The 17,070-nt window shown below is 43.6% G+C and overlaps 2 protein-coding genes, 1 long non-coding RNA gene and 1 other non-coding gene across 6 annotated transcripts in view; 2 read left to right on the forward strand and 2 right to left on the reverse strand.

The window, feature by feature from the left end:
- Positions 1-1,093: 1,093 nt before the first annotated feature.
- Positions 1,094-11,833, reverse strand: RBMX (RNA binding motif protein X-linked). 2 transcript variants are annotated; one of them, XM_065643257.1, is made up of 9 exons: positions 11,753-11,833; positions 10,202-10,328; positions 9,895-10,001; positions 4,336-4,507; positions 3,113-3,229; positions 2,630-2,744; positions 2,385-2,510; positions 2,205-2,293; positions 1,094-1,702 (listed from the first exon to the last, which is right to left on the reverse strand). In XM_065643257.1, exons 2-9 carry the CDS (start codon positions 10,308-10,310, stop codon positions 1,395-1,397), a joined length of 1,143 nt encoding a protein of 380 aa, XP_065499329.1. In that variant the 5' UTR covers positions 10,311-10,328; positions 11,753-11,833; the 3' UTR covers positions 1,094-1,394. The 2 variants fall into 2 exon arrangements, with proteins under 2 accessions (XP_065499329.1, XP_065499328.1); XM_065643256.1 differs by having other exon boundaries at positions 2,205-2,308.
- LOC135993704 (small nucleolar RNA SNORD61) lies at positions 10,072-10,144 on the reverse strand. Its single transcript, XR_010606903.1, has one exon. It is a non-coding gene; the product is annotated as a small nucleolar RNA SNORD61 (small nucleolar RNA).
- Positions 11,834-11,889: 56 nt separating the features above from the next.
- LOC135993409 (uncharacterized) lies at positions 11,890-14,148 on the forward strand. 2 transcript variants are annotated; one of them, XR_010606866.1, is made up of 4 exons: positions 11,890-12,131; positions 12,435-12,556; positions 12,636-12,759; positions 13,684-14,148. It is a non-coding gene; the product is annotated as an uncharacterized LOC135993409 (long non-coding RNA). The 2 variants fall into 2 exon arrangements; XR_010606867.1 differs by lacking the exon at positions 12,435-12,556.
- A 2,059-nt stretch (positions 14,149-16,207) lies between these two features.
- The window catches only part of LOC135993454 (transmembrane 9 superfamily member 2-like), a 33,998-nt gene continuing 33,135 nt past the window's right edge, over positions 16,208-17,070 (forward strand). The window contains exons 1-2 of the mRNA XM_065643343.1: positions 16,208-16,451; positions 16,940-17,007. Coding sequence (XP_065499415.1) covers positions 16,335-16,451; positions 16,940-17,007 — 185 coding nt within the window. The 5' untranslated portion in view covers positions 16,208-16,334. The remainder of the gene's footprint in view (positions 16,452-16,939; positions 17,008-17,070) is intronic.

The raw sequence follows: 17,070 nt of genomic DNA on the forward strand, positions 1-17,070 counted from the left end.
TAACGCAGTGTCAAAACTAAACAGTCAGGCATCCAACTAAACAACAAGTTTGCAATGGCTTGCTTCAAAATCCCAATAGCTGAGCAGATACTTGTCAATCTAAACCAATTCCTGATTTCACGAGGCTTTAGTTTTCTTTAACACAGCATATCCAGCCTCTTTAAGCACCTTCACTGGAAGATACTGGGCACAAAATACCCCCTCCCAACCCTACTTGGCAATATTCTGTCTACGGTGAGCTGCATTATGCCTTTAGTTTCAGAATTTGTGCCATAAATACTTTTTTCAAGAAGAAATGTTGGAGAACTTCTAATGTATTGAAGTATTTCTTTTCCTTTTTTTTAAATCTAAAGAGCACTTCCATTGCCATAACGTGCAGCTTGTCTTACTGTACTAGAGGAAGCTAACTTGATTCAATTTTTGACTTAGACTGAAAAACTAGTTTGCTTTGCTTACCATCTTTGCTGTTTCAGAGGCATTTGATGCTTTAAATCAGCTGTGGAATGCTGAAAGATTCACTTGTTTTTATGAAGCCATAAGCCTTTGAGAAGTTGGAGAGAAAGACTTCTTTGCTTATCTTATTTTCTCCTTTGGAATCAAAGATGTTCCTTTAAAAGTGAAACACTACAGAGTTGCAAAAATTTGAAACAGTATGAGTAAGCATCGTTTTGCAGCTTCTTTGATGGAATCGGTCAATTTTTAAAATTTTTTTTTTTTTAACAGTATTTTGTAGCTGACTTACATGTACATGATTTAGAGGGGAGATCTTTTCAAACTCCCCATGAAACAGTAGGAAGGCAGAAAATAGTATTATCCACTTGTTTTTCAGGTTAAGTGAATGACATCCTCTATTTTTCTCTACACAAGGATCTGAAGGCATTCTGTACCAGGAACACTGTGACTTCAAATTCTAGGCAAAACTGAACTTTGTGCGGAATATCCCCACCACCCTCCAAATCACAAGCAATACTTTCTTTAAGAATGAGATGCTGAACATGTAGAACAATCCATCTCCATGTCAGATGGTTGGATGTTGTGTGGAAGATCTTAAGAACTGCTTGTTCCATTCATGAGGAAAATCAGATGGGAAGTGTGGCATTTCAGGGAAACTTTACTTTGAAAATTACAACACTAGTACACAGCTCAGGTTTCATACATTTAACATCTGCTTTTTGAAAGAAATGTTAACAATTTTGAAATGAAATTAAACATTGGTTTAACTTTTCCTCACAAAAGCATGAAAGTCATGGAGGGGAAAACTTAACAGGCAACAATAGAAAAAGGTAAAAACAACTTTTCCTTTTAGTAGTCCTCTGGTAGTAAAGATAAAACAACTTCCACTTTTCGTTGTTTTGAGAAGTAATATATCTTGGTCCAAAAGCTTAAGAGTGTTTTTAGTATCTGCTTCTGCCTCCACCTCTATCGGATCTGCTTCCACCACGGCCACCACCTCTGGGTGCTCCGCGGCTCGAACTACTGTAAGAATCACGAGGAGGTGGATAGCCCCTTTCCATGGACGGGGGAAGACCCCTGTCTTGTCTTCCAACACGGTCACGGCCACTTGAGTAGACATCACTTCTGCTGCTTGAGTAACTTTCTCGGCTTCCATATCCATCTCGTGTGCTGCCGTAATCATCATATCGACTGCTTCCACCATAAGATGGCGGGGGCCCTCGTGCAGGTGGAGCACTACGTGAGTTACCTGCAGGGTCAATGGTCAGGTAATATGGCAACACCACAAGTTATATATAACAATTTCAATCTGAATTTACAGAATTGCTGTATTAAATGTTTACTGCTACTCTTTTGTATGTATTGAGATGTTCTTAATATTATCTGCCATGTTAATGGTATTTAAAGTGGGGATTGCATATCAGGCAGTGAGTGGATTTAAAGACTCTGAAGGAATGATGACGGTGTTTATTCAGGCAGGCTCTTTAATGGGTATTCCAGAACAGGTTGTTATTTTAGAGAAGAAACTCAGCCATATTTTCCAGAGATAGTTGCAATTTTGAACTGTAGACTTTGCTTCTTTAGCTTATAGTTTACTTTAAAAGATGCTCAAATGATAACCAACACCTGTACTTTCACTGTAAGAGGGGAAAAAGTGTGCCACTTCCCCCTAAAACACGAGCAACCCAGTAAAAGCCAGGTTTTATGACACCTGTACAAATTACTACATGATCCTCAAAATGAATTCTTACCGTAACTCTCATATGAATCTCTGTAAGAGCCTCCACTTGGATGATCCGAGTAGTCTCTGTCACGTCCACCACCGTATCCATCACGATCACTATAGGAGGAAAGACTACTAAGACTTAGTACAAATCAGCAGGATCACAGCAAGAATAAAATGACAGGGAGAAAAATCAAACAGTAGGTACCTATATCCCCTAGAGGGGTATTCGTCACGTGAACTGGAATGACCATAATCACGATACGCGTAGTCTCGGGGAGGTGGTGCATAGTCCCGAGTATCCCTGGAACTAGGATAATCTCTGCTTGAATAACTACAAAGAACAAGAATGGGGATGTTAGCTGTATGTCACACCCTGAAAGGGAAGGGATCAAAATCCTTCTCTGAACAACAACAATAAAAAGGCCAAGCTAAACTAGTAAAACAATTTACCCATCTTTAGTGCTGTAGCCATCATCTCTTGGAGACATGTAGACATCTCTTCGTGATGGCATTGGTTCTCTGCGTGGAGGACCGCCATAACTGTCTCTTCCACGTGACACAGGAGCTTAAGAGGAACAGTCCAGATTTTAAAACTTAATTAGCATTTAGCCACACCGAAGACTCCTCTAGGCAGGTTAAACATTAGCAGACTCTTTATAATAATTAAAACATCTTCCTGTAGCCTAAATTTGTGTACTTTACATTTCTGCTTGTACAGTTTTAAAGCAGCATTGGAAGGAACATACTCATCACATCACACCAAATTGTTCCAACTGGCTACGGAATCATATTGGTATGAACTGATAGATTACAAAAACAATATACTATCCCACAGCAGGTTTGAAGTTAGAATCAATGACTGGCAACAGTTCCTCAAGGAAGACTAAGGCACTACAGCTGAATAAACAACAAAATAATTCAGGAAGTTCTTACCTCTTCCTCCCATGCTACTGCTACGCACTGGTCCTGAAGGTGCAGACCTTTTAGGTGGAGGACCTCCACTTCGTGGAGGTGGACCTCTCTTCATGGGAAGCGGCCCTCGAGAAGACCCTACAAGCATATGCCATAAACAAATTTGTTATTTCTGTGATATTCACCTGCATGCCCCTCAATTCTGAACTACGATAACCTAGGTACTGTTATTACCACTGCCATCAACAGTAGATCTCTAAAATTAGACCTCAAAGCCTTCTCCTCTTGTGTTTTGGCCATTACTATAGATGCCACTGGCAGAAATGAGAGCACACCAAGTTAACCCTTCCATAGCCTAAATTCCTGCCAATAACTGTCTTTTAGAACTTATCCAAAAGCCACGGGGTGTGCCAAGGGAGAAGGACAGCTGACATGTGCAATTGATCACAGTTCAAATGCTCAAAAAGTTACTGTCCGCAGAAGACAAGAGCCACCTGGGGAGATGTACAAGAGAAGATCCTACATAGACAGGTAACAGAGGCACTAAAGAGTCTGTAGAACCTACTACATAGACTCTTCAAGACAGCAGTTTTCACTACCTCCAAGGTTGTTTTTCCTCATCACAGCTTTTACTGTTATACCTCAGGTGCTGCTTGCTTTTTAACTGACAGTTTGTTTCGATACTGAGAAGTCTCTGAATAAATAGCTGTATCTAAAGTTAAAGGATATCCAGTATCAAGTAATGTACTACCCTTCCACTTCAGAAAGCTTCAACTCATCACACTGCTATTTATTAACAACAAAAATTGCCTAGCTTCCTTAATTCCCACTATGATCTGGAAGGATCAGGCCTAGGATTTACTAAGTTTAGACTTCTTGCCAGTAAGAATGAAAGGCAGTTCCCTTTCCCTGGTGGAAGAGAATCGCTTTTTCAACTTGAATACCAGAAAGCTTCCTTTCTCACGTGCAGGGCAGGAGTTTTGTTTTTCTTTCATAACCAAAAGTCAAGTGGAGTGTTAGTTGTAGAAGGGAATCTTCATATTTGAAAGCCTTTTCTTAAGGTGTACTTGCCTAATCAAAAATTTGACTAAACTGCTGAGATCATATTTCATCGTTTTAGTAACGAACAAGGAGTGCACTATTTGGCTGTTTTGACTTTTTTTTTTCCAGTAGGATTTATTGTCATCTTCCAATGGGATTTTCTTGTATGTTGTCCAAGTATATAATGAGAGGTAAATACATACCCAAGTGACTCCCTCTTGAAGGTGGTCCTCTCGCGCCACTTCCGCCTCTTCCACCTCTAAGGCCCCTGGGAGGACCTCTGCTTCGTGGAGGGGGTGGCGGCCCACGCCTACCACCACTTTCAAAGGATGGCTTGGTTGCTTGTTCCACTTTAATTGCCTTCCCATCTAATGACTAAAGAAGAAGCTGCTTTACTTACTGCTCAGTCATGTTTGTATTTCTTAAATTAAGCCCCTCTTGCTTCACTATTATGGGGCTTCCATTTTATAAAGTTAGAGCAACTCTAGAACTGATTTCAGTCTTCAGTATTAGTCCCCATGTACTCAGCAGCACGTTGGGCCTAATTTCTACAGTACTTCATTCTTGTGGTATTGATGAAAAAAAAAATACAGAGCAGCATCAGAAATGACTTTCAGTGAAAACACAAGTGTCCAATGATTACGGCAGCCCCATGTCATTTATTCTGTAAATGAAACATGATTTATGATCTCCAATTTACTTTCAATTGCCACGGACTTTTGTACCAAACTAGGACTGCACCAGTAGTTACAGGATTAAGCTGAAGGTATCTTAGCTTCAGTTGGGGTTTCTGGCAATGGGGAGGCCGTTTAGTACATTTTCTTCATGTTCTGATAAACCGACGATCACTGAAGTATTTAAGTAATTTCAGCATCTACAAAGCAGACTGAGTATGATAATTCACCCCTCTTTTCTACTGTTTCAAGCTGGGTTTTCAAAAAGGTGACTGTCACAATTAACACTATCACTTGTTTTTCCAGAGTGGAGGTGCTTTGTGGTTTTGAGGTGTGGAAGCTTTTTCTGGAATACAGACCTGTGATAACTCTGCAGCCAACTACTATACCTCCAACATCAGCAGGTGGTTAAGACATATTGAGTAACTCAACCTAATCGATCAAATTTCTGTATAATCTTTTAGACACCACACATTTGGTAATTGTAGCAGAGCCAAGATCGCAAGCTCTACTGAAATTAGGTTACAGCACATCTACCCTGGCAAACATGGCTTATTTGCCTTTTTTAGCAGTTAAATATTGACTCTGCTGTGACAGTTAATAAATTATACATGTAGGAAGTGTTTATTGCACTTTGCTGCAATAAATGAACAAGAACATGACTGCTAGTAATGTCTTACTCTGAACTGCTGATAGTTGTTTACTGAGGTACTGAATATTTTTTGTTCTCCAATGAAATGTAGCTCTCTCTGAAATAAGCCATTTTAGTATCTCATGTATTCTGCCACCATATGTAGGCGTAGCTACTGTTTGAAAAGCCTATATGTATATCTATAGGTCCAACTTGAACCATTATGAGATAAAAAAATTCTAGTGAAATCATACTGGTCTTGGCTTTGACTTAAAATATTTTACTTAGGGAAGGCTCCTTAAAAAGCCTTTTGGCACAGCAAGCTGAAATATTCCAGGAACGAGCATTAGTACCTCTAATCACTGGAACTTCTGTGTTCCTATCATGTAATTTTGCCATCATCATTCACCTGTTTCAGTCAATCTTCTCAAAATGGGAACGGTGGGGCTTGAAGCCTTAAGCTTTGCCACCACAACCACTGCTGTCCTCAACTCCACAGCAGATTCCTGACAGCTTATTCCAAGCTTGGAAAGCAAACACCATTCCCTTTTGCTAGCATCAGTTATGAAAACCTGGATGCTAGGTTCAAGTTCTTTTCTTTTTTATGTAGGAGGTATAGTTTTCCTTATCATTTCTCCCCGTTTCCTTCTGCCTTGTGCTTATGCATCTTACTCAGGCAAAAGATAAGTTTCTTTTGAAACTGCTTTATGCAAGAAGCCTTAAAAAGCTATGCCTAAGTTCCAAAAAGACCTTTAACTGGGTCCAAGAACATCTTGTTCGTTTGTTTTTGCTAACCAGCAGAAGATATTTGTCAAAGTTTGTCCTGTTTTAAACCAGAAGGGACAACTTCATTTTGTTGGTTCTTACGTCAAGGAAGAAAGGCCTCACCTCACTGAACAGATAAAACTCAGACAAGCCATCTCAGAATACAGAATTTTTTTTCAATGAGCCCAAAGCACCTGCTGTCGACACAAACATAAGTTGGTGTTTATAACCTTGATTCAGAGTGTTACAGTAGCATTTTCAGTATGATATAGGCACCATAAAGTACAGTCACCTTGGTGCTAAAACACAGGAAAGTCATTTAAGATAGAGTCATTGAAGGATAATAATAGATTGGCAATCAAACTCCTAGAAGTGGAACGAGCAATCTATGTAGCTTTGTAAGGTGAGCCACGGAACCTTAAGCAGAATTAGAGAACTGTCCAGTGAACTGTTCCATGTTCCAACAGAAAAGATTAATGAAATTTGAAGTTGTAGGAGTGGGGCAGAAATCAAGTATTCCGAAGAAACTGTTACAGAAACTGCAACCTAAGATCACGCAGAGCTTTACTCTTCAATGGATCATTTTCTGTTGATGCTGCAGTGACTCCATTTCTGCATGTTCCTTGAAGGCAACATCAAGCAGGCTTCCTTTCACCAAATATATTCAAGAACTGAAGATGACTTCTTATTCAGCTGCACTTCTACATGTTGTATTGCTTCTTCACCAAAAGAACTGGGATCGTTTTCTGTTCATTAGAGGAAGAACCTTCTGCAGTGCTGAGTACAGTTTAGACTGTTTGGATTTAAAGTATTTGCTTCCAACCTCTTAACACAGTCCAGCTGGCTTGGCAGGTCTACACTGGAATTAAGGTCTCTGGCTTGTCACAGATGTTTCCTCTAAGGCTGTATTCTCTCTTTAGTTATCCATTTTGTCCTCAGGAGTTAAGAGATCATGAGAACAGCACAGAATACTGCACAGAATGTCCACTACAGACCTGGAGTACTCACACTTGTGTCCAGATAAGCACATATATTTAATGATATCAGTATGTAGACTTGACTACCATGGAATTATGGTTCTTCTTGAAGAAGGTTAATCATCTGCAATGATAAAGTGTTTCTAACATCTTTTCTGTGCTGCTCAGACATGGTAACATTGATCCGATTCTGCAGAGAAAGTAATTTTAATGAAAAATCTCCATCCCCACTCCAAAACCATTATCTCTTGACCTCTTTCTGCAGGACTGAAATTAATCTTCAACAAACATACTTAGACTAGTCTATGCTTGTCTCGTTTTACAATGAAATATAATTAACTCCCTTCATTCCCCCCACCCAGAAAGGAGCAGAACATTGGACATATGTTTTTCATTAATATTTGCAAAGCAAAAAATCAAATCCAAATTTATTCTTCCAGAATCTATCCAAGTCAGCCTCTTCTGCTGGCTACAACTTTGGATTCCTTTGGAATGACAGAATGTGCAACACGCTGGAGATGCAGAACTCTTCCTCCTGGACAGACAGGTCAACTAACTCCTTCCAGACTGCCTGGGCTATTGCTTGCACAGTGCTTCTGCTGCTTCTCAAGTGCCTGAAATTCTCATGAGCACTCCAATCCATCACTTCCAAATGGACAGAAAAACTCCAAGTTCTCATTTATTACAATGATCTCTTCCCACGGCATGCCTCCAACATCACTCCTCAGATCTAGAATGCAGGGTCTTTTTGAGGTACAAGCAGTACTTATCGTTCAGAAGGCTTTCTGAAGATGAGGACGAGAGACTACCTCATGAACATCTTGTACATCTTTCATATCCACAGTTGAACCATGCTAGACTGTACGGAACCGGAACCATACACAGCAGCACCTAAAGGTTTGTTAAAAAAAGTCATTCCAGACCAAATCCCAAGCGAGGATGTTCTTTTCGTCTATTTGCAGATGAAGGCATTCTTAGATTTGTAAAGTTGAAGATGGAAACCATGAGAATGATGATCCACAAGGCAGCACTTTCCAGGATTTCTTGACAGTGGTGGAGATGGTGCATTCCAGAATATGCAGACATTACCTCAGCCACAAACATTCAATCTCATTTAGCTACTTTAGTAAGCATTACTTTCCTGAATGTTTCCAAAGTGACCAAACACATGCCACAACCTTCAAGATTTAGAACGGTTGGTGATTATTTTCAGAGGTATTTTCATTTTAAAGCTGCACTCCACAAACACTTAGGATTACTGACTGAACTCCTTCAGTCTGACACGTAGTTGCTGGTGCTTGACGTTACCTTATGTGAGGGTTCAGTATAATGACTACTTCAGAGGAAATCACTGTTTAAGAACTGCAGTAAACAAGTCTTCAGAACTGTAGCAAACTATGCCATGAAGAAATAGATTCAATAAAAGGAGCATCTTTAAGGATGTTTAGGGTGGTACAGAAAGGACATTATCTGACCTGTCACTCTCTGCCTTGACAAAACAACTAACTTGTTTAAAAAGCAAGCAACGCTCCAAAGAAATCAAAGCTAATTGTCATGTGGTTGTCCTAAAGCATCCAGACACTAAGTATACACAGCAGAAAGCCTGCTGTAACACAAAGCAAGGAAATTCTACTATTTGTGTTCACTGTGAACACTACAGCAAGCTCATTTTCTTATTCCTGAAGTGCGAATATTCATTATGCTGTACTTACTGACTGCAACGACTGACATTTCTCTTTCGCTTCAATGTCTTATGCTAACAAGACAAAAAGCTATCAAAAGCCCAAGTATTAATTAATCCAAGTCAGTAGGAGCTCCTTCACCTTATGTGAAATGTATCTCAGAGACACTGCATAGAAAAAGGCCAGTGCAGCATGACCTTAATACAACTGTCCAGATTATGTGTGAAAAAACACGAGCCAGAAATTGAGTTAAATGAGAAGCCAGCTTTCACTGCCTAATGAGACAGCAACTCTGTTGAAGATAAGCAGCTGTTGACCATTAAGCTGCAAACTTGCATCTAGCTTTTCGAACATATGCAGGAACAGACACAGATCACAAGATCCTAGAGTTTCTTCACAACCTACCCTGATCTAAGAATTTTTGCTCCAAATTCTCAGGTTTTTCTTTTTAAAGACATAACATATGCATGAAATATGTACTTCTTTAAGCCTTATAGTTACATTGTAGGGTGCAAACAAGCAAATTCATACATGCCAAATAGACTGATGATATAACTCACAAATGTATGAGTATCTACTGATTACCAGATACATGTATCAATGCCATCAACACTCCAGCACAGCAGGGAAGTCACATTAAACCCATGTTAAGGGAAGCACTGTTTTCAGTTAAGTCACTTCCCTAAAGTGTAATTGACACAGTAGAGCATTCAAATATAATAAAACAGAAACATCATACCAGGCATGCAAGAATGAAGAGCTGACTACTAGCCCTCCATCACCAATTTAAAAAAAAAGGTGCAACTGACAGACAGCCAGACTTCACTTTCTGCTGTCAAATCCAGAATCAGGAGAAAGTAATTCCAGCTTCGTGGAAACAAAGACATTTTGCCAAATGTAAAGTTATGACTTGTCTCCAGGATCTTCTAACTCTTTGTCCTTCCAACTTTTATTACTGGGTAATTTACCCCAAAGATAAATATTGCTGGTCAGTAACAATCAATGGTGACATATAACTGGTCTTAATTCCTACCTTTCCATTCATATCTCTGGCAGCATCTTGTGCATCTGCTGGACTCTCGAATGTGACAAACGCAAATCCTCTGGACTTGTTGGTTTCACGATCTTTCATCAAAAGAACTGCAGAGATAAAACTGTGTTAGCCTTTCCTGTAATTAAGCAGCAACACTTAACCTTTATATAACCTTTTAAGCTCAGAACTTCTTAGAGGACATGAAAGCACCATCATTTCAGATGATCAACGCTAAAAAAGTCATCATAGCTATGTTGTTGGTTTTGATTTTTTTACTGTCTTTAAATAGCAAGGTTTTTCTTTTTACCTTCCACAATGCGTCCATATTTGCCGAATACAGCCTCAAGGGCTTTTTCATTAGTCTCTGTGTTCAGGCCCCCAATGAAGAGTTTCCCAGGACGATCTGCTTCAACCATTTTGATTCTGCAAATGACCTATTAAAAGCATAAGGTTGTTACTAACAAAACGTTAGACTGCCACAGTGACTTCCATACCGCCTCATGGAATATAAATAACTTCCTCACTTAAAAGCACAAGCAAATTTGCTTGAGCAAGATGTCAATTAAGAGATGTGAGGTATAAAGCACATAAGAAAATAAGATTTTTATACTGAAGCAACTAGTATTGCCTTCAGTTACTTCTTCATATTATATAGTCTACTTCAAATAGATTAACTAAGAAGTAGAACAAAACACTGATGAAAACTCTTAAGATCAAGTATTATTGCCGAATATGAAAAGACTTTCATGGTTACTATCTTTTTGCCCTCGACAGTAATCCTAGCACTTCCTCCCTCTAAATCCTGCCGTAGAAGTTTCTGTAAATTTACTTAATATGTTAAAGCAATACCAAAATATTAATTTAACGACAGCTTGGGTCAATATTCTAAATTATGACGATTTTTACAATTATTTAAAATACACTGACACTATGCGAATGTTCTGGCCTACATGTGAGCCTGAACGGATACCAGAGCATCACTGCAGGTCTGAACATTAAGGCCACGGTTAAGACAGATATTAAGGCCACGGTTAAGACAGAGGGGAGAGGGGAACTGAAAAAAAAGAGGCCAAACACAAAGAAAAACCTTAAGGTGCCTGGCGAAACGCCTGGCGCCTGTGGCCAAGCGCACTGCCCGCATGTCTCCAGCACAATGGCGGGAAAGCCGCAGCGGGGTGCACGGAGGGCCCGGCGCAGCCTGCTCGGCACGCACGGAGCGCAGGGACAAGGCCGCCCCCCGGGGAGCGGGAGGCCGCCGGGGCCGGGCCGCCCAGGAGCCCGCGGCGCGACCGCCTCCCTACCCCCACCCCGCCGCCAAGGAGCGTTCCGGAACGGAGGGGGGGGCGTCAGACCCTCCACGGTCTCCAGGCACCTCCACAAAATGGCGGACACCTTTGGCAGGGGCTCTTCTCCTTCCCGGCGCCAAACGACCGCCTCGGCGCTAACCCGACCGCTCACCTCAATCCCGTTTTAAACTCTCCCCTCCCCGGCGCGGCCGCCGCCCTCCCTTCGTCGTCCTCGGGGATGCGGAGACCCGCACGGCGGGACCTCAAACAGAACCCCCCGCACCTAAAATGGCGGCCGCGGCGCCTCACGCGGTTGGGACCCCCGCTCACCCCGCCACAGCCGCACTGCTCCCGCCACCCGACGCAGGGCCAGGCGGCCAGGGAGGCAGGCCTGGCTCCGCCGCGCCTCACCCGGGGCCCGCAGCGGCGAGCGTGCAGCACACAGCTCCCTCACCCACGGACCGGGCCTTTCGCCGCGCCCCCAGCTTCCGCGGCCCGCGCTCGCCCCGCAGAACCCCGCTCGCCCCTTCCCCAGAGCCCTCGGGCCTGCTCAGCTCCCCAGCAGCGCTCACCTCCGCTCCGACCGACCTGCAACTGCGCAATGAGGACGAACAAAGGCGCTGGAGGCCTTTATACCGCTAACGTCATCAGCCGGCCGGGACCCCGGATGCAGGCGGCGGCGGGGCCGGTAGGGGGGGAACGCGGCCCCGGAGCGGCGCGGGGCTGGGGCGGCGCGTCCTGCCGGCAGAGCGGGGCGAGGGCCGTGAGTGGCGATAAATGAGCGCGGCTGGAGCCCCCGCCCCGGCCGGGGAAGTTGGGCAGCCGCGGGTCCCTCTTTGTTCGTCGGCACCTCTGCTGGCGGGGCCGGCAGCGCCTTGTCCCGCTTCTGAGCGGGGTGCCCAAAGGAGCGATCGCTTTCCCTACTTCAGAAGCAAAATCACTCACAAAAGGGTCAGTTTGACTGTGGGGGAGTGTCTGTGCGGGAGGTTAGCCCTGTTCAGCTAAACCAGTCTCAGAGCGTTTTGACTTAATATATGGGCAAATCAATACTTCCTCAGATACTTAAACTGAAATAAGTGTAGTTTGAAACGAAATAATATTGGTAACAAGAAGTTTTGCATTGGTTCAACTAACTCATTTTTTTAATTATATCTGAGGTTCAGTTGAGGTATTTTGCTGACTAAACCTCATAGCTGAAAAGTTAGGAGGGAGTCTATGCATACAAACCTAAGTTTTCATAATTTGAATTTGTAGATTATATGAACTGCTATTAATCAGTCATCAAGGCCTGTTTTCTTAGAGTCACTTAATCTAATTACCACACAGTCTTTTAACTCAAAAATGGATTTTCGTTACCTTCTTGAAACTGGTAAAAGGTAAGTTGCCTTATTATGTATTCTGTGTGTTTTTTAAAAAGGGTTTTTGCAAGTCTGTCTGTTTGTTACCTTTTCTAAGAATTCCAGAGGCACGGTGAATACGGTCACTGGAAAACTGGTAGCCAGGACCTGTAACTGTCACCCATTCCTGCTCGTTGAAGAAGGACCCTTAGGCTTGATTTCTACACGATGCAAAAGCTAAGGTATTGTGGGTTCCTTGATCGTTTTAGGATTTCCTATAACTCCTGGCTCATCCTTGTGCACACTGCCAAGATGTATCGCAGGTAAATTATTTATTACACGTGGTTCCTGTGCTGAAATCCCACTGGGATTAAGCGGAGAATTTAAAACCTCAAGTGAAGCCTCTGATCCCAGGATAGAGTTAACAGGATGCCAGCGGCCGGTTCTGTGTTCCTGGGGACCTGTGGCACTGAGAGGTGTCTCAGGTCAGAGGAGCCGCTCTCCAGAGCCATCCCATGTTCCTGCATCCGCGGTGGCAGCTCACTGGGTGGTTTTTCCCAAGGCTTTTCCAAGAGTATCCATGCTGTATGGTCAGCAGTGGTGCCTCGCACATATTTGGGCTCTGGCTTGTACATACCAAGATCCCTTTCCTTTCAGATAGCATAACACGTCCTCATCAAGAAGTTCCTGGGGCTGGCAGGGCTCCACAATGAACCTGCTGGGAGCTAAAAGGAAAAAAAAAGCCACTTTTCCCACCTGGGAAACCCTCCCCTTGCCTGTGCTGGTGGTGTGGAAGAGGAGAAAGGGACGGGTGGGGTTGAAGCAATCAGAAATGGTGCTGTAGTTTCCTCAGCTGTGTTGTCTTTAGGAGGCACAGGAGACAACGTTCTCTACCAGCATGTCACCCTATCCGCTTTCTTAATGCGTGGGGTGGACATTGCTCAACTCCTCTGCGACTTCTGTTCTCCCTTGTGGTATTTTACAGAGTTTTATTTCTGAGAGGTACCACAGAGTCTATAGACTTTATCTTGGTACTGCTCAGTGCCGTTACAGGTATAACGCTGCATAATTGTCACATCCTGATAAGAGAACATCAGACTGTACTTTCATGTTCAGTTTTTCAGTCTCTGCTCAGATACTGATATTCAACTGCTCTTTGTGTTAAGGAAAGCAGAAGGCAACATTGCTTCGTAGATCTGTGGAGAATATAAAAGAAGGCAGCCCTCAAACACTTCTCCAGACTGGAGTACGTACTTAGAGATGATCACCTTTCCAGGATAGATGCTGAGAGCTTCTGGATGCTGTTACTGTGCATGGGAAAAGGGAAAAATGACCTTGGGTAATGAAGTGGGAGGGCACTGCACATGGTAACAATGCAGTTGCTGAAGAATGGCATAGCTAGATACTTATCCAATTATCATATGAAAAAAAGATTCGGATTCTAGTTTCAATACAGAACAATTTAAACCTCAGAGCCTCCCTGGAATGGATAGTGAAAACTAAAGCGAATTGTTAGTCTTGTAAGAAACGTGCTAAAAATAGTCGCTGTCTACATGTGAAATCTCTGTGTGCTTCTGTGACCTACAGCAGTGTATTTGCTGACCACCTCCCAGGTAATTGGAAAGATAAGCAAATGCAAACTATAAACTCTTTTTTCTTCCTCTGATTAAAAGAGTAAAATACTTCATTGGTAACTCCGGGCTTCATTTTATTAACATTGTTAACTTGTACTGTACATGTAGGTAGATGCGATTAGCACGGAAATAATTTACATTTGCAACAGCATTTGAATACAACTTGTATTATTTGAATTATTTGAACTAAATTGTATTAGGGCCAAATTCTTCTATCCTTTGTCCTAAAAGATATCTTCACCAGGCTTCTCATCAAAACCTTAGTTCCACCTACATTGCAAACTAGAACAGTATTTTACTATATTCTACTACATAGTTTATGTATGGTCTTGTTCCAAGTTCAGTAAGACAGATTTTTTTCCTAGAGGACTATATATAATTTTTCTAATTCTTTCCCCTCCTCCCTTTTTAAAAAAAATTTTTTGTAAGTTTGAATTTTTGTAGAAAAATGACAGAAACCTTCAGGGAACAGACTGTAGTCTGAATGCAAACTAATCCCTCTTATTCTGTGTTCAGTAAGAAGTTCAAGGCTGAAGAGCCATGACAGTTTCTTTTGCAAATGATCTCTCAACTTTGAATTTTCTGGTAGGAAATTAAGATAGTAATAAGAGGTCCTAATATTGGCCCCTGCAGAATAGGGAACAGACTTACATGGGATGGCAGGACTTTGGATCTCCCTTGTACTACGCTGCATGTTTTCATCAAACATATTGGCCTTTTACCAAGTTCATTATACTTGGGGTTTTAACTGGATAAAGGGTTCAGGAGAGCTGGGGAATGAGGACTAATATGTAAATAATCTGATCACATAAAACTCATTCAGAATGAATAAAAAAGGAATGTAATTCCCTCTAGATAGACAGTAAAAAAACCTAATAATGGGTAACATCAGTTTAATACTTTAATGACAAAAAGCAATTTTCAAGGCAGCTGTCAGCTGATAGGTATTTATACAAATTCAGCAATTTTTGTCTGTAAAACAAAGACTAGAATGGATGACAACAGCATAAAATAGTTGTTTCTGGCACTGACTTTGCAACCATTTCTAAGCTGGAACTCGATAATGTGCTTCTCCCAAATCACCTGTTGGGGATCTAATTGTGCCCCCTTTCAGTTTAGCAGTACAAGGTAGATCACAAGTCCCCAACATGTAGCTGGAGCTGCCTGAAATGACCATTCAAATTTTCCAGGCTGAAAAGACACAAGCAATTATTACAAACTCTTTATTCTTTCTCTTTTTGCCTCGTGCTGTCCTATGGTAAGGGCAACTCACTACTGATTGATGATTTGAATTAATTGTTGGACGTGGAGGTTTTGCAGGGGCAATGCAAAAACCAATGTCACAGGTTGGAAACCAGAGTGACAACAGCTTGCTTAAACGAAGACAGAGGAAGATGGAGGTGTTGTCTACCTGGTATTGACAGCAATGCCTTCAGCCTAATGTCTTAGTGAACAGCAAGTATCTGTCTTGTCATGGTAGCACAGAGCCGGGCTTGCAGCCACCGTTTGTACTTACTGTGCTTCTCAGAAAGGTTTTCGCAGTCCCTGAGCGCTGCTCCTGCCTCTGCTACCTGAACAGGTGAGCCTGGCGCTCCGCATCGTGTTCACGGCAGCGCTGGGGACACGGTGGTGGTGCAAGGAACCACGGGACACCGCGAGCTGGTGCATGTCCTACTGCTATCGGCCGCAAATATCACAAGCTGTTGTGCTAGACATCAAAGAATCATCAAATATAACTCTTAAAAGTCACAAGAAATCTTGACTTTTCCACCCGTAATTTCTCAGCTGGTAAAATCCAGTTTAAGTCTCCCTGCTATGCTGGAGGCTAAAACCTGAAAAAGAGGTTCTGGTACAAGTCACCACGAAGGGCTTTGGGGAAGAAGGACTGAGGTGAGAGTGGAAGGCAAGAAGAAAGGAGACCACCTCCCCACCGAGAGGGAGGCGACGGCCCGCCCAGAGCTCGGGCAGCCTCCGTGAGGAGAAAAGCCGCCGCGCCCCCGGGTGCCCTCCCTCAAGATGGCGCCCAGCGCCTCGCCCCCTCACCGCGCAGGCGCTGTGCCCTTAACGCCGTCGTGACGCCGGCGCTACCGGCCTCGGCTGAGGCGGCCTCCGCCAGGCTCTGGCCGTGGCAGTCGGGGGGTGCTGCTTCGGCTCATGGTGCCTTCGCGCCTTCAGGCTGGAAGATGAGGCTGCTGGCAGCCGGTCTCTTGCTGGTGGCACCTCTCTGTGCCGCTTTCTACCTGCCCGGCTTGGCGCCTGTCAGCTTCTGCGAGAAGGGGGAGGAGACCGAAGGCTGCAAGGTGAGAGCCTTCACGGGAGGGCCCGACACGGGGGTCCCCCCCGAGCGGCGCAGGCGAGGCGGGAACCGCCGCGGGTCCCCGGCCCCGCTGGGTGCGGGCCCCGGGCGGTCTCCCTCAGGCGGCAGCCTTTGCTCTGGGAAGCCAACCACCCCCCGCTCCCGTCCTCTTGGTGCACCCGCTGTGTTTTTAGGGTGAAAACCTCCCCTTTTCCCGCTGAACTTTTCAATTAGCGCCGGGAGGGTCCTTCCCCGATGCTTTCTTCCTTGTTTTAGCCCCAGCGGTGCCGCGGAGGGAGCGCGGCAGGGGCGCGGCCCAGCTCGGGGCCTGTCAGGAGCTGTAACTCCGCTGTGGGACAGCGAGCTCCGCAGCGTGTAACGGTTCCTGCCAGCTGCCCATGCGTTTCGTGTCGGCCGCACATCAGTTCCTCCAAGTCTGTATTTTCACGTGTGTTTTTTTTTTTTTTCTCCCCCTGTCCATCCCTGTTTCAGTCACTGATCGAGCTCTTCGTGAACAGACTGGACTCGGTTGAATCGGTTCTGCCATACGAGTACGATGCGTAAGTACATCACAGCAGCCTCGCAGAAGGGTTTGGAAAGCCTGTTTCCTGGTCTCAGCGCAG

This window comes from Caloenas nicobarica, chromosome 12, assembly GCF_036013445.1.
Source record: "Caloenas nicobarica isolate bCalNic1 chromosome 12, bCalNic1.hap1, whole genome shotgun sequence".
NCBI lineage: Eukaryota > Metazoa > Chordata > Aves > Columbiformes > Columbidae > Caloenas > Caloenas nicobarica.

Coding starts and splice junctions, on each gene's coding strand:
- RBMX (XM_065643256.1), bottom strand. CDS start 10,310: ATGGTTGAAGCAGATCGTCCTGGGAAACTCTTCATTGGGGGCCTGAAC. Junction 2,511..2,629: donor GGCTACAGCACTAAAGATGG/GTAAATTGTTTT, acceptor TGTTCTTTGTAG/TTATTCAAGCAGAGATTATC. Junction 2,309..2,384: donor TACCCCTCTAGGGGATATAG/GTACCTACTGTT, acceptor AAGTCTTAGTAG/TCTTTCCTCCTATAGTGATC.